Source organism: Stylophora pistillata, chromosome 8 (genome assembly GCF_964205215.1).
Source record: "Stylophora pistillata chromosome 8, jaStyPist1.2, whole genome shotgun sequence".
Taxonomy (NCBI): domain Eukaryota; kingdom Metazoa; phylum Cnidaria; class Anthozoa; order Scleractinia; family Pocilloporidae; genus Stylophora; species Stylophora pistillata.
Window position 1 is genome coordinate 19,705,456 of NC_142526.1, and position 27,714 is coordinate 19,733,169.

At 39.3% G+C, this 27,714-nt stretch overlaps 1 protein-coding gene and 1 pseudogene across 3 annotated transcripts in view; one reads left to right on the forward strand and one right to left on the reverse strand.

Annotated features, from left to right (window-relative positions):
• On the forward strand, nt 1-7,121 carry LOC148725377 (adhesion G protein-coupled receptor G2-like; annotated as a pseudogene). The gene is made up of 8 exons (XR_015991102.1): nt 1-88; nt 352-482; nt 1,314-1,441; nt 2,592-3,802; nt 4,254-4,391; nt 4,974-5,107; nt 5,377-5,536; nt 6,447-7,121. The product of XR_015991102.1 is annotated as an adhesion G protein-coupled receptor G2-like (transcript).
• Nucleotides 7,086-27,714, reverse strand: part of LOC111334700 (ubiquitin carboxyl-terminal hydrolase 5-like) — a 25,179-nt gene continuing 4,550 nt past the window's right edge. For both annotated transcript variants that reach the window (XM_088730500.1, XM_088730501.1), the window contains exons 3-28: nt 25,278-25,344; nt 24,613-24,647; nt 24,147-24,239; nt 23,818-23,912; nt 23,357-23,407; nt 19,090-19,181; nt 18,779-18,871; nt 18,197-18,291; nt 17,698-17,766; nt 17,406-17,473; nt 16,792-16,848; nt 15,788-15,859; nt 15,436-15,523; nt 14,015-14,146; nt 13,637-13,684; nt 13,013-13,118; nt 12,526-12,583; nt 12,122-12,244; nt 11,589-11,677; nt 11,134-11,238; nt 10,377-10,478; nt 10,024-10,071; nt 8,526-8,650; nt 8,047-8,167; nt 7,498-7,582; nt 7,086-7,418 (exon numbers count right to left, since the gene is read on the reverse strand). In XM_088730500.1, coding sequence (XP_088586626.1) covers nt 7,331-7,418; nt 7,498-7,582; nt 8,047-8,167; nt 8,526-8,650; nt 10,024-10,071; nt 10,377-10,478; nt 11,134-11,238; nt 11,589-11,677; nt 12,122-12,244; nt 12,526-12,583; nt 13,013-13,118; nt 13,637-13,684; nt 14,015-14,146; nt 15,436-15,523; nt 15,788-15,859; nt 16,792-16,848; nt 17,406-17,473; nt 17,698-17,766; nt 18,197-18,291; nt 18,779-18,871; nt 19,090-19,181; nt 23,357-23,407; nt 23,818-23,912; nt 24,147-24,239; nt 24,613-24,647; nt 25,278-25,344 — 2,205 coding nt within the window. In that variant the 3' untranslated portion in view covers nt 7,086-7,330. The remainder of the gene's footprint in view (nt 7,419-7,497; nt 7,583-8,046; nt 8,168-8,525; nt 8,651-10,023; nt 10,072-10,376; nt 10,479-11,133; nt 11,239-11,588; nt 11,678-12,121; nt 12,245-12,525; nt 12,584-13,012; nt 13,119-13,636; nt 13,685-14,014; nt 14,147-15,435; nt 15,524-15,787; nt 15,860-16,791; nt 16,849-17,405; nt 17,474-17,697; nt 17,767-18,196; nt 18,292-18,778; nt 18,872-19,089; nt 19,182-23,356; nt 23,408-23,817; nt 23,913-24,146; nt 24,240-24,612; nt 24,648-25,277; nt 25,345-27,714) is intronic.

Genomic DNA, 27,714 nt, shown 5'->3' on the forward strand with positions numbered 1-27,714 from the left:
ATGGCTATCAACGTTCCATTTGTTAAAGCTCTAAAACAATTTTTATCTCATGGTGACGACTCTCGTCAAGAATTTTTGGAGTTAAATGGTACGTATCAGAATGACGACTTACGGATATCTTAAAAGGCCCGCCGTGGAAGTCTTTCCATTTGATTCAAGACTTCGCTCTCTGCACATTCTTAAATGACAGCTAACTGTAACCCCCAGTTTCTCAATTTATTCAATTCCATATTTATTTTCAATTCCAACATAAGTGAGTTTAATTTTTAATTTGGTTGAAACATTTTGCCATTTAAAATTGTGTTAATATAAATTTTGTTTACCGATAACTTGAATTTTCTCGTAATTTAGGGTCGGATCACCAAGATTACGTAGTGAATTTTAAAGGTGAAACTATCAGCCTGAAAAACTTGATAAAGTTATTGCGTCACCATAACGTTACTCTACCACAAGAGGACAGATATCTCGCTGAAGTGCATCAAGTTATCCCAAGCATATTCAACTGACGCCTGACTGACGGCATTTGTTTTAATTACTAGGAACGTCAACAACAGAACACATCAACGCCACCCGCCTGCGAAATTAATCTTGGTTTAATTAGCGAAGAACTTGCGTTCAAAATGCGGCTGTTGGCACTCACACTCGATCGGCGACGCTGCAACTGATGAAGATGACAACCCAAGAGGGTTGAAAGGCTAGGTCTTTCACTCACTGAGTCTTATAGAATCTAAAACACGTTCCGCATTTGCTAATATCTTTTAATTTACAATAATTTCGGAATAACTATGACGCGTAGCAGTTTAGTTCTCGTGTCAATATGCATTACGATTTTCGTGGAAATGAACGTTCCACTTGTTAACGCCGAAATGGCATTTTCATTTTTTGGTAGCGACCCTCATCAAGAATTTTTGTAGTTAAGTGGTACATACCAGAGTGACGGTTTACGGATATCTTAAAGGCGCGGACTCAATTAGGCGCCGTGAAAGCCTTTCGTTTTGATTTCAAGTCTTCGCTCTCTTCATTTTCTTAAATGACAGGTAACCCTGCAAGGTTCAATTTCTCAATTTATTTAGTCCTTATAATGTAAGAATTGACACTAATTTTTGATTTTGTCGAAACGTTTTGTCATTCAAAATTGTGTTGATATAAATTTTGTTTACCGATAACTTTTCTCCTAATTTAGGATCGGATCACCAAGATTTCGTCGTGAATTTTAAAGGTGAAACTATCAGCCTCAAAAACCTGACAAAGCTATTGCGTCACCATAACGTTACTCTACCACAAGAGGACAGATATCTTGCTGAAGCGCTCAGGCAAAAAATGCTTCAGAACAATCGTGTGGAGGCAGATGCTTATCGGAAGAAAGAGGAGAGGCCAACAAGTGTTTCTGTGATAAGGCTTGCAGAGAACTCGGTGATTGCTGCTTGGACTTCTATTCACGGTAAGACAGCTTGTTTTTCGTCAATGGCTAATACATTAGTCATGTATATAGTTCGTCGCTACCAATAATAAATTGTATTTCAGTCATTAATGCATTGGTCAAGTAAACTCCCAACATCTCTATCAAGAGTTGGTCTTGCATTTTGCAGATGATGTGTAATAATTTTGTCAAAACTGTGAAGATAAATTCATCAAACGAGATGCAGCTGAACTCTCTCAAATTGCGTTCACGAAAGAGGTAGCTCGCTTTGAAACTTCGAAATGTAATTTTGTTGCGCTTCTTACAATTTTATAATATTGGGGTGAACTGATGACAGGGTCAACGATAAATAAAGCTGAATAAAAAGGGTGTTTTTTTTGCAATGTTTTGATTCTTTGGATGATTAGGAATTTTATGAAATTGTTATCGAAACAATAAATTAGAAATTGTCGATTTTCCGGTTTAACTAGTTGTCCGATTACTTGTTGACCGCGCGTGTTCTTGGTAGGGCTTCGTAGAGTTTCATTATTCGTAATCAGTTTTGAAGTTCAATCAACCGTATTTCACGGCTCCTCGATTTTTCAGTTTGTTTCGTTTGTTTTCTTTTTTTTCTAACGACTTTACCCTCAATGTCACCATTTTGCTTTAAGTAACTCGAAAAATTAGCCACAACTTATCAAGTTCGTCGCTAATAAACTTACATCCTAAGTACGTAAATACATTTATATTTGGTCTCTTGCCGTCCTGTCAATGTACCGTTAGGAAGTGATAAAGCAGTATTTAGGGTATAAGAAATGTTCTACAAGTTAAGACAGTTTCTCAACACGAAATAATATCTTAACGAAACCAAGTCCTTGTACCTAAGTCCTGCTCGTCTCTTGAATAGACGAGCGGGAGTAAATGCCGACTAACATCGAATAATAAAGAAAAGCCCACGTTTTGCTATGAATTGAAATGGTAACTACGAAGAAAGCAATTTCAGTAGGCAAGAATCACCCCTCTCGTCTTTATTTGTTCAGTCTTGAACATAATCAGAAACAATATTATGTGCTTAGAATAATATTAAGTATCAGTAAAGCTATTCTTGGTGTTAAAATATAACAGTATCGATAAAAGAGGAGAGCAAGCTTGCTTCATACAAAAGTGAAGAATGTAAATGCTTTCTTGTTAGATGTGATCTACGTCCCAGAGGACTTTTGATCTCAGAGGCCACGCCACGGCAGAACGTGACTTGTGGAGACGTCAATGAACCTCTGTGGTTCGGGGTAATTATGAAATCTTCCTGTGGCCTGTCGGGGAATCCAGTTGGCAAGGATTGTAAGGCTGCTGAAAAGTTGAATATGACGGTACAGAGCGAACTACCCGTCTTTGGATGGAAGCATAATGTTACATACAGGAATATTGCTTGTGCCAGATGTAGGAGTGAAGGGAACGTGGCTTTTTGGGATCTTCGAGTAAAATGCGAAGGCGAGAAATTAAATTCCAGTGGGTCGGACATCAATGCAGTTCGGACGTTCGTCTTGGAAAAAGGAAATAGGTGTTCATGGAAATACGAGACATCTTCTTACCAAGAACGACACTGTGTATTGCACGATATCGTATGCGCAGCTAATAAACAACCCTGGATGTCTGTAGTAAAAGAACTTTGCTCTTCATATTCCATGCCCCTTGCAGTTTACTATCAAAAGGCTAAAGTATCATACAGGAACCCTCATTGCGCTCTCTGCAATCCTGAAGGACATCCCGAGCCAGTGATCGCTGAAGACCCGAGGATTCCTCCTTGGTCGATTATCTTGGATGTCAGCGGAAACTTTAGGAATCCTAAAACACCAAATACCCCCCAGCCAACTGGAGAAACCGCACAGAACGTTACTGCGAAAATGTTACACTGTACTTCTAACAGTAGCGACTGTACCATCACTGTTGTTGGGAAAACTTGCAAAGCGTTCATTACCGTGAAAAATCAATCTGCACAGATGAACGCCTCCTTGGACAAAAACCCTGTAATGATAATGCAATTGAATGGGAGCACTGTATATGTTTTGTGTCCAGATGATGAAGTTACTCACGATTCCAACCAGGATTTCACAGTTCTCATTCATCTCACTATAATTGGTTCAACTCTGTCAGTCATTTCTCTGTGTTCTCTTCTGCTCACTTACTTGTTTTTCAAAGAGCTAAGAAACTTGCCTGGAAAATGTTTCGTCAATATATGTGGGGCGTTACTGTGTTACCAAATAATTTTTTTCACCTTGGAAAAGGCGAATGAAGTGGACGCTCTTTGTAAGGCAACTGCCATTTCTCTTCATTTCTTCGTCCTCTCTGCTTTCTCATGGATGAGCGTTATGGCGTTTAATACAGCAAATGCATTTACCATTAAAGGTGAGTCAACAACATTGGTTACGTCCCTGAAACGTTACTCGACTCGTGTACGAGCGTTAGCGGAACTTTCTAAAGAGCTTAGCGGCCATTGCTTTGGTCATAAATACATTTTCTGCAGCAGGAAGCGACAAAGAGCACTGCTTCTAGCTGTTCTTAGTCGGGAACGTAGTTCATCGCTGTCGCCTCTGAGCATTTCGTTAAGTTTCTGACAGTTTGGTTGTTTCTTTTATTCTTTTGCAAACACGGCTACTATGAATCAGATCTGTCGATCTGTGGTACAGGACGCCAACCACTTGGCTAAACAGCTCACAACTAAGCAACCTATACGTTAATATATTTCACAGATTAATGCGTCTAATCACGCCTGACTGAAGATACTGTGACCAATCATACTGATTTTGGTACAAATCGCTAAAATCACACTTCATGTACTTGTTGTTAATTTCTGCAGCAGGCAACGCAAGGAGATAAAGTTTAAATCAGAGGAAGACCTTCATCAAGTATTGCATTGTGGGATGGGGACTTCCTGTAGTGGTTGTTGGTTTATGCACTGTGCTTGACTTCACAGGATCATTTCATGTCGGATATGGTTTGTACCAACAAGCTTGAAGTTAAAATAGTTACGTGTACTGTCTGTTTCCCATCAATGAGCAGAAATAGGAAGTTATGTTCACTTCCTGCGGCCGCGTTTACGCCGGCATATCCTTATTATAAAATGTTTCAAAGCTGAAGATTCGAGCGGGCTAGTGCTCTTTGCGTTACATTATCAACTCAGCAGATAAAACCAAATTATCTTATTACTCCCACCGACGCAGCACCACAGTTTCCACAGAAACTTACCCCATTTATTCATATCGTGTTATCATTAGAAGCGCACATCTAGTATCATAGCTTCGACTCCCGTCAAAGTCCTGAACTTTTTCAGGCTATCTTTCTGCCATCCAGTATCAGCGATACACAGCTTCGACTCCCGTAGAAGTCCTGAATCTTTTCAGGCTCACTTACGAGGATCATTACTTTCCTGGATTCTCAATCCGCAAGTCAATTACAATTTAGAACTTGCGATCAGCATATCATTGTTGACAAATTTTTTTTGATGCAGACTGCTTCTCCGACTGATTCTAAGAAACGATTTAAATAAGTAAAGTTTATCGTTGTGTCTAATTGACAGGCAAATCGAAATACTGCTGGATATCAGACAACACGGCAGTGATTGTCGCTATGGCTACCCCAGTGAGCCTTGCTTTGGTTTTCAATATAACGTGTCTGACGAAAAATCTCTGTGGCATCCATCAGTTACAAAAGGTATGTATGACGACGAATACGTCTGATGAGGGACTGGAATAATATATTGATTTGATCTTTGGCTTAAGGACTGTGGGAGGCATTCCGGCATCAGACAGTAAAGATTGAGAATTGGGAGGCATCCTGCTCAAGATGTTCTTTACAGAAACCCATGAGCTTACAATATGTTCGCTTTGAAATTTTTAAACATTTTCTTTTGCATATTTTTCATTAAATGGTTGAATAAATCAAAAAAGCTTTTTGTTCGTTTGTGTTTTTCTTAACCTTAGGGTGCCAGTCTAGCAGCAAACAACTCCAAAGCTTCTCTGACCCTCATCTGTATCAAGCTGACCACAGTCATGGGTCTGACCTGGGTACTGGGACTTGTTGCTAACTGGAAACAAACTGAATTTCTTCACTACCCATCCACCCTGATGAACAGCATGCAAGGTGCTTTTTCAAGTTTGATTTTTGAAGTATCGAGGCACACGTGTGTGCGTACTAGCATTTGTGTCTGTCCACACTCCCTATTCAAATTTTCCCAAAAATGAATGGCTTCTGTAGAGTTTATTAGCAAGAGCAAATCTCTCCGTAATTCAAACAAAATCTAGTGATTCCACGATAAAATTTTGTAAAGTATGAGGGGGCAGTTGTAAGATTATGGTACCCCAACAACATTTTTCGCCAAGCGAAACCCTGATGAAATTCATTATTTGTGGAAAAATTACGAAATGGATACTTCGCCAGTTAATTTTTTCACAAGCAAGCGGTCGTTTCTGGGGAGAGACTACAGCCACCTATGAAGGCAATATCTCAAGCAATGTTCAATAAAAAAAAAACAAAAAATAGTATCGATTATGCAAACTAGTATAAGTGAACAGCGTTCGAGACCTACGTGAACAAACAGTGCACCGTCGCCGAAATATTTGATTTGATGAAGTGTGCAACGTTTAATATATTTCAACGCGTAAAACATGCTGCTTCTATTCGTGAGCGAGGCCCATACAGCAAACATCGCGTTCTTAAAAAATAAAAATTAGCAACTAAGAAAAAGAGAAAAGAGAGAATGCAAGAAAACGTTCACAGTAAAACAGATGCATACTAAAAAAAATGAAAAGCATTGTTAATTAGGAAAATAGATTTTGAGGCTGTTTAGAGAAGGTTGTGCCAAACGTATTTGTTGTAGTTAGTTCGCGAACAGGTGCATTCAGTCCCGGTGGCCCCGCTTATTGAAGGGGCGTCATAAAGGAGGAAAGTGCCCCACGTAGCCTTTGGCTTTTTACTTTTTACTTCGGCTCTCTACGAACATTTAATGATAATTAAATTTCTGATGATTGATTTTCTATGAAATATGTTTCAGGGTTTTTTATCGCATTGTGCTTCACTACTTCTAAAAGAGTACGTGGACTGCTCAAGGAAAGCTTTAACAGAGGGTTGAAATGTGCCGCTGAGCCAGTCATGTGGCATTCAAGACCAGGATACAGTCAGAGAGGGTGATATATCTGCGGATTCTAACAGATTTTCATTGACTTCCGTGTCAACAGAACAACGGACAAAGCATCACTCCTGGAGATCTCACAACACTATAACACAGTATGAGCCCTGAAACTGTTTCTACCTACAAGAAAATAGTTAATTCCCCTCACAAAAGTTGGTTAATAAGTTTAGAAGTAAATTTTACATTTTGCCAATAAGGACCTCTATGAACAAACAAGATCAAACAAAACCGCATAGATTTAGATTTTCTTTGAACTTCTAAAAGGCTTTTAAGTTATTTCAATAATTTTCTATGAAGACAACCTTGCTACACGCAGAGAGAGATGCCTTTAAGGCAGCCTGCAACTAGAATAAAATGTTAAATAGTGTGTAGGTTAGGCAACTATTACGCCCAATGCTACATAACAATTAAAAGGAGATTTACCAGATTACATGAAGCAGTCGTAAGCAAAACTGATAAAAGTTGCCTCTAGGCTGACATTACAACAAATTACAGCAAATCCATTATTCAGAATAAACAAATTTATTAACAATCTAATGCGTTTGTGAAGGTTCTTTCAGATCCGACTTAAAAGTTGTCTAATATGTTATTTCAAGACGCCTGTAAACAAGCAACTGTTCTTTTACTTTTCAAATCCATTGCAGACCGGATTCTCCAACGTCCGTCTCTGTCCTGACTCCGCGCAAAACTTCACTGAAGAACTTACGAAGCGCAGAAAAAAAAGACTGCGCATGATTGAGTTAATTTTACACTCGCTGGTACAAATACAAATACCCAAGATCCTTTGGCGGCTTCTCTGACAGAGCAACTTTACGATCATTGAAAATAACCCACCTATTAAGAAAAAAAGTTAACACCAGCTCATGGTTATGGCGCAATTTGATTAGAAAAATTTGTGAGTAAAAAAAAATACCTTCCGTCCTTTAGCACGTGACAAACATAATGACCACACATTGTTGATGTACCCATGTGACTGATAAAGGCAATCAGACGGTATTCTGAAAGAGGTTTGACATCACAAGGAGCATGTTATACAATAAAAAAACCACAGTATTTGGATTTTAACCATCTCGCTAGGTGCTTATCAAACAAGTTATCTCCATAGCAATATATTTATGTACACAAACAACAGGAAGAAGAAACAATGTTATTCCATTGTATTCCATTAAATTGACTGTTTACTTGCAGCGCAACTTGATCTCGGTGTTTCACCGCAAATTGATATGGTTGCACTTCGCTCCTGTTGACATCTTGTCCCAACTTTATCTACCAAATAGCAATTATCTACTGGAAAATACTCGTGAGGAGAGATTTCAACAGTTAACCGGTGCTTCCCCCTTGTAAGAAAAGGTGCTTCCCTGGGCATACGTAGAATGAAATCCTGTGTGTAATAACACAAATCAAACACCCTTCCCACCGCTCAGTTCACAAAACAAAAAACCTGTCTCGAAACGTTACTTACTTCCTGGTCCGTCTTTGTAATGGGGTCCAGTTTCCTGGTTAGCTGAACTTTCCTCTTCCATAGAGTCTAGCTCATGCGCATGACTAAATATCCAATCCGCTGCACGTTCTAAGTTGTTGTCCTGTATTGCGGTGAGGACAACAATAGCAAACTGAGTGAATAATATTCCCAACCAGTATGACAGGTACGAACAAAACACGTGCGCGACAAAATGAACAACGAATCAAGCAGCTGACCATCCGAATGAAATGGCAAACAAACGAACTAAAGAGCGAAGACCAAACGAGCACGCGATGGGTTGAACGAAAAAGAAACAAAGTAACGAAAGGAGATGAGAAAGGAAGAATGCACTCAAAAAAACACTCAACGGAAGTGATGAGTTACAATTGTAGATAACGCATGTGAAAAAAATGGTCTGTGGGGAGTTAAAAAAAACTTGGTTCAAAGACTTAGTTTCTTTACGTGGAAGTGATACTCACAGTGGCTTTTAAAGCTTTGATAGCTTGTGCCTCAGTAAAACCCATCGAAATAATCATCGCCAATGATTCTTCATCGACAGCTTTGGAGTCTTGACCACCAGGAAGAATAAGTGGTGAATTAAAATCTGGAAGAATAAAGACAGAATGGTTCAGGGAGATTTGAAATCGTTACAAGAGCATCAAGAATTAATTTTCATTCTTCTTGGTACAACGCAGGAATCCCCACAAACACCATTTCAAGTAAATCATTGTAACCCACTCCTACCAATGTGAGAAGAATTAGTGCGCATAGGGATGTATTTGCCAATAGTTTGATTCCTGTGATCTGATTGCCAGTTCATCTCCTTTTGAAACAGTTAAGAGAATCTGCTTTTAGAAAGATTTAGCACCGCCTTTACGTGAAAAGGCAAACGCCAGCTTGCCCTTTCACGTTTCACGCAAAATAGCGTGAACCTTGCTGCTTTAGCTGCGCGTGAGCTGACGTCATGGTAGATGTGAGGGCGCCCTTGTAGGACCTTACGAGGAATAGCAAATACTAAACAGGTTACTTTCACGTAGAAACGGCAAAGCGTAACCGGCAAATATAAAAAAATCGCGGGAAAAACAAGGTCTCGTGGTCACTCTTGCCGTTCATGTTTCACGTGAACGCGGTGCTAAATCTCTCCAATATATCACGAAAACACCCACAGGCTTATACATGTAAGTTTTTTATTTCATTCTCATCACCAGTTTGCCGCACAATTTATCGATACTGCGAGAAGTTCTTTGTTTAGTACATGTGAGAGGTTAACGAGCGGAGCACAGTGATGGGCCGAAACATTATGGCAAACACGTCTTCTAGCAAAACATGTATTGTCGTTGAAAATATCAGTTAGCCACTTCTGTAACTCAGTGATAATTTCCAGAATGAAGTAGATATGCATGACCGAATTGCTCTCTTGAAGGGACTTCGTCACGACCGATATCTGAAATTATTTTTGTACTTTTTGTAAATCAAATGACCTTGAGCAAGGAGGAAATCAACAATTATAACATAGCGCGCGTGCTTGCCCTATCAAGTCCTAGGGAGCAACTACGAACAAAATCTTTATTTACGCACGCCCGTGAGTAAAAAAAAGCTAGAGTAGCTCTCGGCTACGCCTCGAGCTATTCTTACGCATTTTTCGTGCTCTCCAAACTTCCCGCGTGTATCTATAACTCGATATACTTCCCGCGCGCATCTATAACTCGATATACGCACGCTAAGCATGAACAAATTCTTAAGTATAAGTTTGATGAGACAGAAAAAAACAAAATTAGGAAAAAAAAACAAAACAACCAAATACGAACGTAGTTAAACACTGATAACACTCACATGGATTGCAAATGATAAAGTTAACAAATGAAGGCTAAAATGTTTAAGATATACAAATCGTGACCTGGGCACGTTAAGAGCTAATAGCCTCAGATGTTACGTTAAACTATAAACAGCAAAAATAGTGACCGACAGTCATCTCACCTGCGTCACCCATGTGTTCGAGAACCCAGTTCATGGCAGGTTCTACTCCTAATCAAAGAAAAGATAGACAAGTAAAATCCAAAATAAGTTGCTCTTTTTTCGTTTGACCTGGCATCTTTCTTGCTCTAAAATAGTCGCAATCAATATTGCTGATCCTAGCATTATACAGACGTTTATCACACGTAACCCCAGCTGGTTTAATCGGGGTAGTTCTTCGGGTAAATTATCTATTGTTCAATTTCTGAAGTATACCACCGCGAAATTATAAAAAAGTAATCAAATGTGTAACATCTCTACATAAAGTTACTTTCACAGTTTAAATATTTGTACAGGTATGTGGATGGTTTTCTTACCTTGGTTTTTTGTGTGATAGACAGCCTTCCGACAGCCCTCTTTGTCGAAGCCCATAGATACAAGCTGATCAACGACATTATCATCGATTTGGATCTGAGGAGCTTGAAAGAAATAAAAGCGAAATGAAATTTAGGTTTTGGTTTAGAACGGTGCGAAGATCTGGGGGCATGGCAATCAAAACATTACGAAAAAAAGTGCTCTCGGCAACCTTCTTCCGCACATTGTTTTCCACATTCCATACACAGATAGGAAATACAAGTGCCCGGCGCTAAATTAAGCGCATGAAAAAAGCTTGGTATCACGTCTTTGTTGGTCTAACCTCTGAAATTGATTGATTGAGAAGGTGGCATTTTAGTCAAATGACCACTTAACAGAATTTACCGCCACAAACTTAATAGGACTTTCTGGTCAGCGGTCAATCTGACGAACACAAGTTCACACTTAATTACAGCTGGAAATCAGAGTTCTAAAGCAGCTTTTCAGTAGTTTTTGATTATAAGTCAAGAGCAGTTTTTCAGCGACTGTTTGCCTTACCCAACCTCATTTTCTTTTCCTTCCATCTGATCTGTGTTGAGGGATACTTGGGAAGGGGGCCCAAGGCTTGGTTGCGGACATTTGCCAGAATTATATCTGGAAGCTGGCTGGACAAAACGAGAAGCCTTGGATACCCCTTGGCCTAGCACCCAACTTCATTTGAAGTGAGACAGCTCGTCCACAAAAATTTTACAAACTACTGCGAGACTCAGAACGATGTACCTGCTGGAGCCTGTTCATCTTCTGGGAGTTCTTCTTCATTGGACTGGAGACCAGTTGCTCTTAGATGGGTCAGGTCTAGTTCATCTAGAATGTCTACAGAAACATCTAGAAAACAAATTACAAAACAATCTCTAAGAGGACTTTACACTTGAATAGGTAAAGGTACGAGCAAGCCGCTTCTCAAATGAGCGACCATTTGAAGAAAAACACTTTTTCCAAAATGCATTCTTTAGGTTTCGTTGGCGTGCAAAAATAGCTTAGAGAAAATTGTGTTTCTAGTTAAGCGTCAAGAGAACGTAGAACAAAGACGGTCACCTTTCGAGTGTGCGCAGCAACTGCCAGTAGTCATTTTGGCTCAGTTTGAGTGCAGAAAGCAGATTAATTTATATGTGTAGTGCCGAAACACCCTTTTTTGATCTTGTAAACATGTATTGATAACAAAAAACTGGCCATACCTAACTTCTTTGGAGTCCAGTCATCAGCGAGAGTAAACTTCTCCATCTGTACCATCAGGTAATTTGGAAACGTGGCAAATCTAGTTGTTCTGACAAACAAACACACACAAATATTCGTTGAAATGCATTTTGCAATTAGTGACCTTCCCAACAAAGTTTTCAGGAAGCTATTGTAGGAATTTTTTGTTACAAAATTGACTTTGCCATAAAAAATGCTATCATCATTGTAATAAAAATCGGTTGTTCAATGCGGCCAAGTATGTACTGTTCGAATCACTTCAGGGCTACGTTGACATACGAGATATTCATTAACTTTTCACACCCCAACATCAGTATGCATATTCTCCATACTGTTCGCAATACATTTCCTAGGGAGCTGACAAGGGGAATTTTTAAACAATCTTGTTTAAAATGGTTACAATTTTCTTTATTCTTGTGTCGTTTACGATTGACTCAGGGGAATTGTCGTGAGGAGAAATCATTCAGATAAAGAGTGCACGAAAGTGTTAAGTGCTGCCAGGTATACAACTTACTTTTGCGCCACACTTTTTGCTTTAAGTGCAGAGCTATAAAAATCATCTACAATTTCAGGAGCAGCAAAAGCTTCAATACACGCTGACATTGCTATCCGGGGTCGAACAATTTCACTTGGGTCTCTGCAAATCAAAAGTGACAAAAAGTTCTTTTCACTGAAAGGATACTGGATATCTGGCTTTCAGCTTGCTGAGAAATATTGCTTATTCCCAGAATTACATGTATCTTGTTTTAATTCATTCGCACTCACATGTAAGGCTAGAAAAAAAAATCATTAAAGTATTTGTCAATAACTCTTCAAGGCATGGGGATTGAGGGGTTTCTTGCTCGGAGGTGACAGTGCTAGCTAATAATAGCACTTGTTAGTGATAGGCGTATGGACTAGAAAAAGGATATTACATACAGTCTCTCTTTCTTTTCTTCTGCTTCTTTCTGTTTTAATTCGTAGGCAGCTACTTCCTCTGCAAATATGACAAAGTGAATGAAAAAAGGTCAGTAATAAGCGCTTAAACTGATAGTACTCCTGTAAGTGAGTCTCGCCAAAAAATTAAGGCAGGACAAAGCAAAGTGCGCCTATAAATTTTAATGAGGGAGCTTAGGAAAACCTGGAAAGCGACGGAAATGAGAAAGTGGCGTGAAAAGTGTTCAACTGGTAAAATTAAAGCTTTGCATGTGCGTTTACGTAGCTGTCGTTCAAAAAAAAAAAAAAAAAAAAAAAACACGAAAAAATTAAATTGCCAAATTTTGCTTGGTACAAAGATGAACATCAAGTGCCACTAAAAAATTCATAACTTCTAATGCAAATGTCCCCTGAGCGTCGCCGTTGTGGCTGCTTAAGTTCCTTCTTCGTTAAACAGAAAAGTCAAAAGTATACGAAGGAAATTTGTTACCTTTATTCAATACAGTTTTCATCGGTATTGATAATGACAACAAGGTATCCTCCCGGCTGTTGTAACGAACTTTTCCTGATTTCATACACTGCGTGCGTTCTTCCACCTGAATAATAAGAACGTAATAGGCACATGCGCATATGCATGCTAACTTTTCATGACATTGTCACAATTCTAATTGAACAAACACTATTGCGATGTACAGAACAGCCTCTAAATTCAAGAAAACCTGGCACTAAAATAACTTCAGTAAAGTGGTGAAAGCCCTCGTTGCAACTGCGAAAACACTTTTGCCTTAAGTCCAACCTTTCCTCTTTTAAACGTTACAGTTGCTAAGCCGTCACGTTGGAGAAGGTTTTTCAAGAACACGAAACGTGAAAGTCAAGACAAAGGCGCTTCATATGATAAGTAAACATAGAAAATGTTTGACATTGTTTTGTTCGAAGACTTTTTTTTTTCAAGAATTCTGTGTTATGACCATCAATTAACAGCTTTTATAAAAGTTCGCGATGCTCATCGGGGTTTGAATCAACTTTATTTCTCCTAATAAACGAAAATGACTCGAAGGGTGGAAAGTAAACAGTGCACTGAATTACTCTTGCATCATAAGTTTGGACACTTCACCTTGTATCTAAATGAGTCTGTTGGGTTGATGGCCCCTGCGTTGGATCGCTGCAAGAAATTAAGAATAATATAATTCATGCTAAAACCTTTACACTCACAATTACAAATAAGCGTTACTAAACGCTATGATTGGTTGAAACACGAATCATTCAATGTCCATTTACTGCGTAAAGAGAAAACAGGAGGCAAAAACCCTTGGTTTGTTTTTTTCCATCTGATAGTTGAGTACGACGTTTAAAATAGAACGAAGGTCACGTTTTCATCCTCACACTCAAGTTGCATCGGTTAACAAGTTACTATAACTGAAAAACTCATGTACGCTGTAGTTAGTGATGGGAAGTGAACGATAAAAATCCTCTTAATACATCTGAAATATACCTGGGCTCTGTCTATAGAGTCAAGTAAATGCATGAAGAACTCTTGTGCGTCTTGCTGCCTGTTAGTAGAGAACTCAGGGTGACCACGCCCAATCACAGTTTTGAACATGTGCGGTGCAATACCATCTTGTTCCTAACAATTGTAAGAATAACGAAGGTCTCAACAGATCTGTGCAGTTACCGCTGCATGTACACTGTTTTTCTTGATCTTGCTTAACCCATTGACTGTCAAGATCTGATTGTTAATTTTCCCCTCTAGCTGCTACACATTCCCTTCTAAGTAAGTTACGAGAATTTGATTATAGATAAAGAAAACTACTTCTTCTTGAGAACTTTGAGCATTCCCATCCACTGTTTGCTGGATAGTGTAAGGATATCTTAGTGAAAGCCTCAATGGGATGATGACTTTTACGGCCTACGATAACAGGGCTCCACACTAACTTTTCTACTTACTAGCCAAGTGGCTAGTGACATCTTAGATGTTACGACAATTTCAGTTTGTGTATTAGCCAAACTGGCAGGTGGAAATCGAAAACCACTAGCCAAAACTGAATTTCTACTAGTCTGTAGCTAATTGGCTACCGTTTGTGTCGAGCCCTGGATTAAAATGTTGGCCATCTTAACGGCAAACGGCCAACGGTTAACTTACTTCCTTTGTGATTAAAAGAAAAAACTAATTACGTTTAACTGATCATGACTGTTAAAATTTGACAATTTTTACCTCTTACGACTGATTTTTGGTCACTTTACGGCTAACGGTTAATCTCAGTGACATCCTCTCTAGTGAGTTAGGGTAGTGAAGGGCAAATGCCAATTTAGTTGTTGAATTAACTAACTGTGTCCATGGCTAAACCAGAATTATTGATTTGAGATACCCAATGTGTGAACAAAAGCATAATCTATAAAATCTAGGAGTTTCTGCTTGAATGTACGTATAAGTTTGCAGTATTTTTTTTTTCAGTCTCGACTTGACCTAGATAAGTAAATAAATAAATATATAAAATACGTAAATTGAAGCTCCCCCTAAGGGGCTTTTCAGCCACAATGTAAACTAACTAAGTGCTTAAAAATCCCCACTGGCAGGAGGCAGACCAGTGAGCTATTTACAGAGTGCGGCCAAGGAGTTGAACTAGGTGCAATCGAGAACAAATCCAGTGAGTGGCAGGGTGGAGGACTTGAACCCGGGACACCGGATTACAAGTCCAGCACCCTAACCACTCGGCCACGTCACCTCCATTAGACCACCTAAGACTAATTCCATCGTATTTTCCGCCTTCTTCAAGGGTTAACAAAAAAGATCTCGCAATCAACATTAAAAGTTTTGACCCTTGAGAAGACTTGCAGTAAATGTGACCGGGACCAAACTACACATACATGCAACCGCCGCTCCGTCAAAAACGCAAAATGAACACTGAGATTCACCTGATCTGTTTGTTGGCCCGCTGTTTCCTGATTTTCCTGTGGTGCTGTGGCGTATTTCCCAGAGAGGATTCCATGAGCAACCTTCCCCCTAAGAAAAGAAAAATATTTCGTGAAAGGTTAATTACCTTTTGATAAAAGTAAAACGTTTTTTCTCGAGAGAGAAGGAGTATAATCCTCTCAATTTCGAGCGAAAACTTCGAGCAAGGAGAGATCAAGACACTTCTCTCTCATGTTCCTAGGATCGCAATTCGTGAGAATAAAATTAGCCCACGGCTTGTGTCAAATCTGAAAGTGAATGGAAGAAATCTATGCTTGGAATGAAAATGAATAAGAAGCTGAGCTGTGAACTTACATCTGAGTGTTGAAATCTCCGCTAGGATCCGACGGAGCTTGGAAAAGTATGGCGGCAAATTGGTCTCCATACCTAGGGAACAAGATGTTAAGAAAAATATGTCAATACAAATAGAGCAATTTTCAATGGAGTTTGGAAAGTAATCCGTGGTTGATTTGATTCTGTTTTATTTCGTTATGTGATTGGTCCAGCAAACTCGTTCCACTTTTTCAACCAATCTGATTCAAAACTAAAACCAATGGCGACTTGGTCAGACGGACAGAGCTGAATAACGTATACGCATGCGCTAGGTTTTGCCGCGGAAACACGGATTTGAGTCGTTCGCATGGTTGATTTCCTATTCTGTTGCTTCGAGGCGTCGTTTTCCTTGCCGCTTTTCATTTACAGAACAACCTCCAAAAATTTGGTACACCCCCTAAAAATTTTCAAACATTTCTTTTCTCCTTTAAACCTTTGGAAATAGGAAAGTGCCTTCGACGAAAATAGAGTTCCTCGGTCTTAAAGGTCAGCCCTTATTATTTTCCGCTAATTTCGCTAAATTTTTAGACAAAGGACTCTTGAGCCCGCTTCGTTGAACGCATACCCGCCGACGTAGCATTTCATTATTCAGCTCTGTCGGTCAGACGCGTTTTCCTGCGCTTCGAACAGTTTGCTTGTTTTTATTTTGAGTTTTCATAACCTCCTCATGACATTTTCTTTTTTGGGATTGGTTGTTGTAATTGTTGTGGTTTTACAACACTAAATCGAAAAGCGCTCCATAATTCAGTATGAATTCAAATATGAGCAAAAAGCCTGTCAACCATTCTCCATTCCCTTGAATGGCGTGAAACTATAGAACAAACTTCAACGCAGTCGTAATGATCATGGTTATAATCAATAATTAAGACAATAAATTAGCAAGATATTTGGTACGCCTGTATGCCATACAATGAACACTTTAGGACTTTTAGAAGGCTCGGTAAGTACAAATAAAATAATGTTAGCGATATCAACAATTTTGTTACCTTTGTTTAAACTCCGGAAGTGTAAACAGAACTTGAAGGACAGAGTTCATGTAACAGCTGAAAAGAAAAGAGAAATGCGTACCCTATCTAACGATGACCATGAAATAATACGATAGTACTTTGTAGTACTGCACATCCTAAACACAGTTACTCAATATCTCAGTTAAAACGCGCGCTAAGATTGCTCAGTTTAGTTTTGCCGCATTTCACTGTACGACCCACTGTCCGGCCCACTGTCCGGCCCACTAAATTCGAACGTTTGTTTAAATTGAACTTCGCGCTCGGGTCATAAGTGCGAATGTAGATCTCTGAAAATTCGGTTAGTAAGATGTAATTCCAGTATGAAAGATGTAGATGGCTATATGCACCGGTACAAAGTGAGTCCATATGCATTCAAGTTGAGGCCTGTGTCATCCGGATCAGGTGGAAATTCACTTGTATTGAGCCGAGTTTTAAGATCATAACAAAGCTGAAATAGTGTGTGTCCATGTCTGCTTGACAGAAGAGTCTGCTAATTCAGGTTTTTTCAGAGGAAATATGAAATTGGGACTTCGCATTGCTTCCACTTAATACAGGGCGTCGCCCTATCGAATGATACAGGTTTTACTGTTTACCTATTTCCTAAATTCTTCAGTCCAGTGTAGCCAGGGCCATATAAGGGAGTCAATTTCTTGCCTGATTCCTTGAATAGACAATAAAATCAGACACATTAAGACGGACTCAGTTGCACATAAACAGCAGATTACAAAAGTATTATTCAGTCTCTTTATCTTTGAAGTCAAAAAGCCTCATGGGAAAAGAAAATAATCATGAATCACAAAGACTGAAACAAAAACATCATTCAAGAAATAAAAAAAATATATATATCTTTTAAGAGGTTGTCATAATTAATCATAAAATGCTTACCTGTATAACATCCCACTCTCTTATCCTAATGTTAATGTCAATCTCCAACTCAGCCATTGTCTTGTCTGTCTGAGGGCATGATGATTAAAAAAAAAAAAAAGAAGACAAACGAATTTCACAATTCACCCCACCTTGGAAAAATACCTCCCCCCTTCTTTATTCAAATTCGTACAATCACAGACTGAAGTACAGCATTGTAAGAGGGGGGAGACAGGGAAACAAATCAGGGGAATGAAGGATAAAATAAGAATTACTGCTACAGAGTATTCAAGAAGTTTACAATCTTTAGCAGCTATTTGTCAATTGGGTGATGTGGTAGACCTTGAATAGCAACACCAATCCCATGGCCTGGGGTTAGTACTTACAAGTAAATTATGGTAATAGGGATGTGCCACTAGCAGATAAATGGGGTTGCATTTTCATGAGTGGATTGATTATAATGGGGTTGTATTTTCAATAGAGTTATCAGAATAGGGTCATAAAGTGTGTATGCACGTACCTTCTCCATCTGAGTAATGTTAATCCCAAAGTGAGCAAGATGCTGAGCTAGATTTGGATCCTCAACCATGTCATCTTCGTCATAAGAAAACACATCTTCAAGACAAGAGCAAGATCACACACATTAACATCTCTCCAGATTTCATGTACACACAGGATGTACTTTGAACAATTTTAGTTCATTATTTGGTTATTACATGTGTGCAAATAGACTAATCTGGTGTTTTCCAGATGAATGGTATATTCTTCTGGGGAAGGACACTTTCAAGTAATAGATCTACATGTAAATCCTGAGCAATTCTGAGTTGCAATTCTCCGTCTGTGACCTAAAATAAATACATGACAAACAAAATGTTCCAGGACACTGAGCACGATGTATGTACAATGTAAGAAAGGTCTGGACCTTGACATTTTTCCTTCTTGTACATTCTGTGATTAAATTATGGGGATGGGGTCTGATCCTTTTGATTGTAGAACATTTCAAGTATGTTGAACAGCAAAAATATTATGCATGATTGAGACACTGAACCAGAGGGTTTTAAAACTACAATGTAACATTAAATTTTTGCATTTTATTTTGTACCTGCCCCATCAGGAGTGATTGTCCCAAGTTTAACAGCTAATGGGTATTTTGTCTCCTTGTAATAATCAACAGCATGGTTATTGCCCCCTGATCCTAGAGAGGAAAGAAAAAAGTTTGATTCTACATGAGTTTAAATCAATCTAGGTTAAAACTTTTCAATCTACCTCTTGTTGTCTGCCTATTCAAGTACCTAAAGTTAATAGTCTTGAGCATTACATTACAAACAAGCTAGTGCACTCTTTTACATCTGAGTTGGTTGAAACAAATGTATGAATTTGAAAAATTCCAATAAAAAGAAAAATTACACCAACCATCAAAATATTTCCTGCCACATAAAATTGTTCCATCAGTTAAGTTCATCCACAAATTTTCTGTTAAATCACATTTTGAACACTTCCAGCCTCTGAAAGAATTAAAAAAAAAAGACACAATTGAAACAATAATTGGAGTGTGCAGAATTCAAAAAAGAAAGTCAGAATGTATCTGTGTTGAACTCCAGAAGTCTGTACTGGAGCGAAATGGCCCTGATCCAGCTGGAGCATGGTTTCCTTAGCATGGAGCTCTCAGGAGTATCAATACTTCCCCCTACATGGGATGCTAGTCCAACACAAGGGTTACCCCCCTGGTATTTCAAAAGGCTTCCCTGAAAATTTACAAGTAGGCTGACACACATATTCCTGAGTGGAGAGAAGCACTGTGACAGTAGCCTTTTTGCCTGAAACATGACACACTGACCCAGCTAGCTAGGTCTAAAACATGACACACTGACCCAGCTAGCTAGGTCTAAAACATGACACACTGACCCAGCTAGCTAGGTCTAAAACATGACACACTGACCCAGCTGGCTAGGTCTAAAACATGACACACTGACCCAGCTAGCTAGGTCTAAAAGATGACACACTGACCCAGCTAGCTAGGTCTGAAACATGACACACTGACCCAGCTAGCTAGGTCTAAAACATGACACACTGACCCAGCTAGTTAGGTCTAAAACATGACACACTGACCCAGCTAGCTAGGTCTAAAACATGACACACTGACCCAGCTAGCTAGGTCTAAAACATGACACACTGACCCAGCTAGCTAGGTCTAAAACATGACACACTGACCCAGCTAGCTAGGTCTAAAACATGACACACTGACCCAGTTAGCTAGGTCTAAAACATGACACACTGACCCAGCTAGCTAGGTCTAAAACAAGACACACGGGCCCAGCTAGCTAGGTCTCAAACATGACACACTGACCCAGCTAGCTAGGTCTAAAACAAGACACACTGACCCAGCTAGCTAGGTCTAAAACATGACACACTGACCCAGCTAGCTAGGTCTAAAACATGACACACGGACCCAGCTAGCTAGGTCTAAAACATGACACACTGACCCAGCAAGCTAGGTCTAAAACATGACACACTGACCCAACTAGCTAGGTCTAAAACATGACACACTGACCCAGCCAGCTAGGTCTAAAACATGACACACTGACCCAGCTAGCTAGGTCTAAAACATGACACACTGACCCAGCTAGCTAGGTCTAAAACATGACACACTGACCCAGCTAGCTAGGTCTAAAACATGACACACTGACCCAGCTAGCTAGGTCTAAAACATGACACACTGACCCAGCTAGCTAGGTCTACAACATGACACACTGACCCAGCTAGCTAGGTCTAAAACATGACACACTGACCCAGCTAGCTAGGTCTAAAACATGACACACTGACCCAGCTAGCTAGGTCTAAAACATGACACACTGACTCAGCTAGCTAGGTCTAAAACATGACACACTGACCCAGCTAGCTAGGTCTAAAACATGACACACTGACCCAGCTAGCTAGGTCTAAAACATGACACACTGACCCAGCTAGCTAGGTCTAAAACATGACACACTGACCCAGCTAGCTTGGTCTAAAAGATGACACACTGACCCAGCTAGCTAGGTCTAAAACATGACACACTGACCCAGCTAGCTAGGTCTAAAACATGACACACTGACCCAGCTAGCTTGGTCTAAAACATGACACACTGACCCAGCTAGCTAGGTCTAAAACATGACACACTGACCCAGCTAGCTAGGTCTAAAACATGACACACTGACCCAACTAGCTAGGTCTAAAACATGACACACTGACCCAGCTAGCTAGGTCTAAAACATGACACACTGACCCAGCTAGCTAGGTCTAAAACATGACGCACTGACCCAGCTAGCTAGGTCTAAAACATGACACACTGACCCAGCTAGCTAGGTCTAAAACATGACGCACTGACCCAGCTAGCTAGGTCTAAAACATGACGCACTGACCCAGCTAGCTAGGTCTAAAACATGACGCACTGACCCAGCTAGCTAGGTCTAAAACATGACACACTGACCCAGCTAGCTAGGTCTAAAACATGACGCACTGACCCAGCTAGCTAGGTCTAAAACATGACGCACTGACCCAGCTAGCTAGGTCTAAAACATGACGCACTGACCCAGCTAGCTAGGTCTAAAACATGACGCACTGACCCAGCTAGCTAGGTCTAAAACATGACGCACTGACCCAGCTAGCTAGGTCTAAAACATGACGCACTGACCCAGCTAGCTAGGTCTAAAACATGACGCACTGACTCAGCTAGCTAGGTCTAAAACATGACACACTGACCCAGCTAGCTAGGTCTAAAACATGACACACTGACCCAGCTAGCTAGGTCTAAAACATGACCCACTGACCCAGCTAGCTAGGTCTAAAACATGACGCACTGACCCAGCTAGCTAGGTCTAAAACATGACACACTGACCCAGCTAGCTAGGTCTAAAACATGACGCACTGACCCAGCTAGCTAGGTCTAAAACATGACGCACTGACCCAGCTAGCTAGGTCTAAAACATGACACACTGACCCAGCTAGCTAGGTCTAAAACATGACGCACTGACCCAGCTAGCTAGGTCTAAAACATGACGCACTGACCCAGCTAGCTAGGTCTAAAACATGACACACTGACCCAGCTAGCTAGGTCTAAAACATGACACACTGACCCAGCTAGCTAGGTCTAAAACATGACGCACTGACCCAGCTAGCTAGGTCTAAAACATGACGCACTGACCCAGCTAGCTAGGTCTAAAACATGACACACTGACTCAGCTAGCTAGGTCTAAAACATGACACACTGACCCAGCTAGCTAGGTCTAAAACATGACACACTGACCCAGCTAGCTAGGTCTAAAACATGACACACTGACCCAGCTAGCTTGGTCTAAAACATGACACACTGACTCAGCTAGCTAGGTCTAAAACATGACACACTGACCCAGCTAGCTAGGTCTAAAACATGACACACTGACCCAGCTAGCTTGGTCTAAAACATGACACACTGACTCAGCTAGCTAGGTCTAAAACATGACACACTGACCCAGCTAGCTAGGTCTAAAACATGACACACTGACCCAGCTAGCTAGGTCTAAAACATGACACACTGACCCAGCTAGCTAGGTCTAAAACATGACACACTGACTCAGCTAGCTAGGTCTAAAACATGACACACTGACCCAGCTAGCTAGGTCTAAAACATGACACACTGACCCAGCTAGCTAGGTCTAAAACATGACACACTGACCCAGCTAGCTAGGTCTAAAACATGACACACTGACCCAACTAGCTAGGTCTAAAACATGACACACTGACCCAGCTAGCTAGGTCTAAAACATGACACACTGACCCAGCTAGCTAGGTCTAAAACATGACACACTGACCCAGCTAGCTAGGTCTAAAACATGACACACTGACCCAGCTAGCTTGGTCTAAAAGATGACACACTGACCCAGCTAGCTAGGTCTAAAACAAGACACACTGACCCAGCTAGCTAGGTCTAAAACATGACACACTGACCCAGCTAGCTTGGTCTAAAAGATGACACACTGACCCAGCTAGCTAGGTCTAAAACAAGACACACTGACCCAGCTAGCTAGGTCTAAAACATGACACACTGACCCAGCTAGCTTGGTCTAAAAGATGACACACTGACCCAGCTAGCTAGGTCTAAAACATGACACACTGACTCAGCTAGCTAGGTCTAAAACATGACACACTGACCCAGCTAGCTAGGTCTAAAACATGACACACTGACCCAACTAGCTAGGTCTAAAACATGACACACTGACCCAGCCAGCTAGGTCTAAAACATGACACACTGACCCAGCTAGCTAGGTCTCAAACATGACACACTGACTCAGCTAGCTAGGTCTAAAACATGACACACTGACCCAGCTAGCTAGGTCTAAAACATGACACACTGACCCAACTAGCTAGGTCTAAAACATGACACACTGACCCAGCCAGCTAGGTCTCAAACATGACACACTGACCCAGCTAGCTAGGTCTAAAACATGACACACTGACTCAGCTAGCTAGGTCTAAAACATGACACATTGACCCAGCTAGCTAGGTCTAAAACATGACACACTGACCCAGCTAGCTAGGTCTAAAACATGACACACTGACCCAGCTAGCTAGGTCTAAAACATGAACCTCTCAATCCAGAGGCTAATGCACTGCATCTTACATGTTGAACTTCAGAAACAAAGTTCTAATAACCATAACTAACCTTGGGGGAACTTTGACACCATTGTCCAGTTGTAGGAGATGGTCAGCATACCTTAAAAAAATAGAGTGATCGATGTATTACAGTAACTGTAACAGAAACTTTATAAATCAATGGCAACAAAAGTTTGATTTGGTTTCCTTGAAAATGCATTCATTTACAGTCAGAAAGTTTGAAAACAAATTATAAAATGAAGATAAATGAATAAAGGGAGTAAGTTTCTAAAGAAACTGTGGTGTTGTGTTGGTGGGAGTAACAAGGTAATTTGGGTTTTATCAACTGAGTTGATCAACGTAAACTGGCCTCTGTGAAGAGTTTCAAAGCTAGCTTTGAAAGCTTTCAGAGTTTCAAAGCTAGCTTTGAAACTCTTTACAGAGACCAGTTTACATTTCTTCAACTCAGTTGATAAAAAACCCAAATTATGAAATGAAGATGACCTACTAAAGTTCAGGTTAACTACTTACTTGGATTTAAATCTTTTTTCTCCATCCCAAGCAGCAACTTGGTCTTTATATGCTGATGAGTCAGCAGCAAGAACTCCTGCTATGGCCAACTGAAGCTATGAAAATTTAAATATAAAAAATAATGAGTGATATTGTGTTGCCTTAAGAACTTTTAATAAGAAAATCAAATCATGACTTTTATAATCAGATCCTCTTGTTCGTTATTTGAAAATGTCACATGGTTGTGGAAAATAGTAATTGTAGCAGAGTGCATGGTTATTCAATCCAAAACAAAAGGTGGAGATTGATTATTTTTTTTCCATTACACACAGAAAATCTACATATAGTACCTGGAGTGGAATTTCAGCATTTGGAAGAGGGATGACCAGAGGATCTCCCCCAGTTCCCAACACTGTGACTGAATTGAACTCATCATATTCCACCTGTATCAATAAATAAACATTTCCTAGTAAGAAAAGAAATTAAAATTTTTCTAAACACATCTTTTTTACCTTTACAGAAATCCTGTAAGTTTCTTTATCGCAAGTCACAAGTTTGTGAAGAGTAAAATTAAATTTTCATAATTGTTAAAATAATGCTTATGTGTATATGTGAGTATGGCAAAATCAGTAGACTGAAAACTGAAAGTGTTCGTTTTCAGAATCAATCTTTCCTAGCCTAAGGATAAATCTGTAAACTGATGTGTAGCCCACGCACAATGCCAGATTCTGAAGTACAGTCTGTGTAAGTAAAATTCCTTAACATCACCCTCAGTGTTACATAATATACATAAGTCCATGCATTAGTACCAAGTACCTTTTTCTTTTCCACATCAAACCCTCCTTCAACACCTACCAAAGGGAAAACAAGGACGGTTTCTAACTTTCATGTAACATTACATACCGCTTAAATCTTCAGTTGGGCTGACATTTGAGGGCCCCTTCATTGGTGGAGTGAATCATTTATATTAAGATTTTAATGACTGTATATGTTACACTTCTAAAATTCATGTTTTGATAGGATCAATGTGCTAACATTGTAAAATATTTACATCAGTCTACACAGAGACAGGTTAAATATAATGATATGCTCAAACATACTTAGATGCCCTCCAGTTCTCACATCTGAACCTCGCACAAACCCTCCATGCATGGCCATAGCTCAGTTTCAGATCTCCCAGATCTCTTTCTTGAAAGTTTCTGTAGTTACATAATTATTGAACTGGTTTATGAGCCAACCCTGTATGCCCTACTATTTCTTTAATTTGGATTTTGAAATATTGCTCAGCGCTTACAATTGATTACCAACACATTGAAAATTGGGCCCCAGAACATCAATCACACTAATCATTGAGCACAATGGAGTAAGAATTTGGCCAAAGGTCTTGGGAAGGTCATGGAAAACCTGATTGAGTCTGTTTGGAAAAAAATCTCATGTGTAGTGAGGCAATTAAAAGTTAAGAAATCCAAAATGCAACCCACCAATTGCTAGTCTCGTAGGTTTTTTCTTTGGTGGAGTATCTGTACAGCTATCTGTTTCAATCTGAACCTTTCAGTGAAAACGAACAGACAAATATCAACCATATAATTATAAAAATTGTATACTGTACAATTAACAAATGAATGAAATCTAGTATGTAAAATAATTTTCCATTTTAGACTGCTTATAGGTTCACTGCAACAACAATGTGGAGTACATTTTTGTGACTTTCCTTTGGAGACAAAGCTGGAAATTTCTGTAGTAATTTTTTTAAAATGATAAATAGGTAATACCAGTATATTACATTTTACAGTGTCCTCATTCTCATGATGTTAAAATGTATGGCACATGTATGTGTTAAGCTATAAGTTTATGTCACTTTAAATTTTTTTAACATCAAGTTTGATTTTTCTTTTCCCCTGTTTGAGAATAATTATGATATTCATAATTAGTAAAGGACAGAGGAAAACAAATATCAACATGGTTTAAAAAGTTTAACCTCTACCCAAGAAAGAATTGACCCGTCATGAAATGTCTAAAGTTTACCACAAGATTAAAACAAAAATCTTTCAGTCTTTTTGAAAATATTGCATTAATAATAAATGAAGGCACTAACTTAAAGGTACATCTTAAAATGAATGTACTTAGAAAAAAATCATTTTGATAAGCAGTTATTCTAGGGTCTTAACCAACCTTCCTCTAAGGGATTTCTCTGAGTTTTCTGGTTTTCGAATAGTTGCACAAAAAAAATAAAACCTCCAAATTCCAATTCAACAATGAAACTGGTTGAGTCAGAGCCATCTTGTGGGTGTCTATGTTGTAGTTAAATTTTTTCTTTTAGTTAGTTTTTTTTTTTAAGTACAAGTAAAATATTTTAAATCTTATATTAAGTAATCCTTTTCTTAACTATTAAGTAAATTAATTTTTTTTTAACTACACTGTCGATAACTTTTTCAGTTGACTGTCTAAAATAAAGATTTTATTAATGGGGTGTGGTAAAAAAATAGGGGCATGGTTTTTTGGGTGGTTCTTGTAAAGTAAAAAAAAAAAATTATAGAAACTTGTCACTCCCCTCCCCAGTTTCTCCTAGAACCCTCTCCTTTTCTCTCATTTTGCAGCCCTCTGAGCACATTTCCATATCCAACCTTCCCCTATCATCCTACCATAATTAGTACAATATCTTCAAGTAATTCTATATTTCATTTCATTATTAATTAAAGTTTTACCCAGTTTTGAACCACTTCACCATCAGTGGTCCACTTGATCAGTTCGATCACATTTCTCAATATCATAAATTTTTGGCCTCAGGCCAACCTTAGGCAAAATGTTAATTATGCAAAACTGGAGCATGCTCAGTTGTGTCCAAATTGGACAAAAAGCATGGCTTTGCATGTTGATAAAGAACAATTTTATAAAAAGCTGGAACAACTGTCTTATTAAACAATCTAAAAAGGGAGACAGTGAATTTACTATATTTACTGATGATGAGCTTTATCAGAATGCCAAGAGATAGCTTCAAAATTCAAAGGAAAATCATAAAGAATGTGGTTAATCAAAGCTGAAAGTTACAGTAATTGAAAGAAAGCAGTGGACATCATCAAACAGATTTCCAGTTTAATGCATGTTATAAAAGGACTGATATTGATTAAAGATCATTACTTTTTTTCACTGAGACAATTTATTACAAAGAATTATTGAATGTATTTGGCATAGAGCTTACCCTTAGGGCATAGAGCTTATCACCTTCTAACAAACGAACTTATACACTCAAATCAGTGGGGTTTCAAGAAAGGTGTCTCCACCGAATCACTACTCTTGTATCTGACCGAAGCATGGAAAAAGGCAATCGATGATGGCTACAAAGTTGGAGTTTTATTTGTTGACTTCAAGAAGGCGTTCGACACCGTCGACCATACCATCCTAAAAGACAAATTGTCCGATGTAGGTGTGTCTGGTGTGTTCTTCGAGTGGATCGCAAGCTACCTTCATGAAAGATCCCAATATGTTACTGTTAACGGTGTACGATCAAAGCTACAACAAATTGATATCGGTGTTCCACAAGGTTCTTTACTGGGTCCCAGACTCTTCACAATATATGTCAACGATTTACCGAACTCGTCCGAAACTGGGTGCATTCATATGTTTGCAGACGACACCACAATTTATTACCTTGGGAAAGGAGTCGAAGAAATCATTGATGCGTTAAATTTAATATTAAACGACTTCAAAGTGTGGTGCTGTAAAAATCACCTGACTGTTCACACTGGTAAGACCGTGGCAATGTTAATTTCCAGTCAAGTCTTTGTCGGACCAATGAGACCCCTAATGTTCGGAAACTCTCACATTTACTTCACCACCAAATCTACTTGCTTGGGTGTTGAAATTGATTATAAACTGAACTGGAAACCGCAAGTTAAAGCCCTGCACTACAAGTTTGGA